Genomic DNA, 1,713 nt, shown 5'->3' with positions numbered 1-1,713 from the left:
AAACATTAAAAAAATTAAGGAAAATCATGGTACGCAACTTAACTTCTAAATAAATATTATGAAATAAAAATTGATATCTTTCCACGTTTTTATAATCATTGTTAGGACTCGCGATATTTATCCTGAAAAAGCAAGTGATCCCATTAATTGTGGAAATGTAGCTAATAAACTGACCACCCTTAGTGTGTTGTCCTGAATGGAAAACGTAATGTACGGAAGAGAGAAGTATTACTTTCTGTTTGTTTAATCCATTTTCACAATCATTCTTTTTGTCTGTCTTTGTACAGAAACCTTTTGCGAAATGTAATCATTGTTGGGCTATGGGTTGACGATTTATGGGGGAGAATATAACAGCTGCATCCTGTTTTTTTGACTGCGTTTTTTTTCATTTTTGTTCATTTATACTACTTGGTATTTTTAAAAGAAATTTTTTATATTTAGAATATCCTATATGCTATTGATTTAAATGATTCAGCGGGTGACTTTTAACTTGAACAACCTCAAGTGCTTCATTTATCTTATTAACCTTTAGTTAAGCAACGTGGTCTGTTGCGCCAATGAACGCACTCAAATGTTAAGATTTAATAATAAATAATAATCATTTAATAATCTTAATAATCTTAACATTCAAATGTTAAGATTATCAAGATTTCTCACAGTCCTTGATAGTTTCGTACCGTGTAATCAAATAAACAAACTGATCTCCTCTAAGAACGTAATCAAGTTTCCTTGAAGTTTTTTTCTCTTTTTTCTAGTTTGCTCACGTGAAAAGAGAGCAATTAATATGAGGAAAAAAATGTGATCTTGCAATCAAACAAAGTAACACGCGCTGACTTAATCGAAACCAGTTTTGTACACTTCAGTATAAAACCAGCAACGTGTGTGAAAGTTTAGGTATTCGAGACATCGTAGACTCAAAACTATCTCTATAGTTGTTTATTCAATGGAAAGAAGATTTGACTTCCTTTGAATTTTTTACACGTTGTGTTCGCATGGCTATTAGCATGCACTGTTCTATTGCCTTTTGTAATAGCGTTAGTGGTATACAAGCCACTGAGGAAATGTTGGTTTGCAGCAGTATATTCCATGGTGATTATTCCGATGACAATTAGGTACGTAGTACCTCTCCGAAATAAACTGTTTGCTACGGCTGATTTGGAACAATTAACATGGAAAAAGGATGGTCCTTTAAAAATAGTGGAAATCGGAATTGGAAGTGGAGCCAATCTCCAGTTCTACCCTGATAATACCCTGTTAACTGCAGTGGATGTGAACCCTTATTTTGAAAAATATTTTCATACAACCGTGAAGGATTATCCACATATTCGACTCGATAAAGTTGTAATCGCTGAGGCCGAAAACATGTCTGAAATTCCAGATGACAGCGTCGATGTGTTAGTAGCCAAGTACGTCATGTGTTCTGTGAAAGATGTCAGTCAGTGCTTGAAGGAAATCAAAAGAGTTCTCGTCCCGGTAAGAAAATAAATCAAATTATGTGATTTAACCAATTGTTAACTATTTTATAATCGCTTTCAACGCGATTATAAATTAACCGATAAATATTTTAAAGTGTAAACAGTTAATTGATATTTTTTTTTACTCCAGAGGCAAATCGTATCTGAAAAAGAATGTAAACCACTAGTATTTTAATTATTTTTAACCTAATCGTAAAACCATTCTCTGGAGACCAACATATTCATTAATTTTAAACAA

At 32.7% G+C, this 1,713-nt stretch overlaps 1 protein-coding gene across 1 annotated transcript; it reads left to right on the top strand.

Moving 5' to 3' along the window:
- Positions 1 to 1,101: 1,101 nt before the first annotated feature.
- LOC150105794 (thiol S-methyltransferase TMT1A-like) lies at positions 1,102 to 1,485 on the top strand. The gene has a single exon (XM_090394563.1). It carries the CDS (start codon positions 1,102 to 1,104, stop codon positions 1,483 to 1,485), a length of 384 nt encoding a protein of 127 aa, XP_090250689.1.
- The last annotated feature ends 228 nt before the right edge of the window (positions 1,486 to 1,713 follow it).

The sequence above is a fragment of the Typopeltis vanoorti genome, chromosome 6, assembly GCF_054136105.1.
Source record: "Typopeltis vanoorti isolate ZY-2024b chromosome 6, IOZ_Tvanoo_1.0, whole genome shotgun sequence".
Taxonomy (NCBI): Eukaryota; Metazoa; Arthropoda; class Arachnida; order Uropygi; family Thelyphonidae; genus Typopeltis; species Typopeltis vanoorti.
This window is presented reverse-complemented; position numbering and strand designations above follow the sequence as displayed.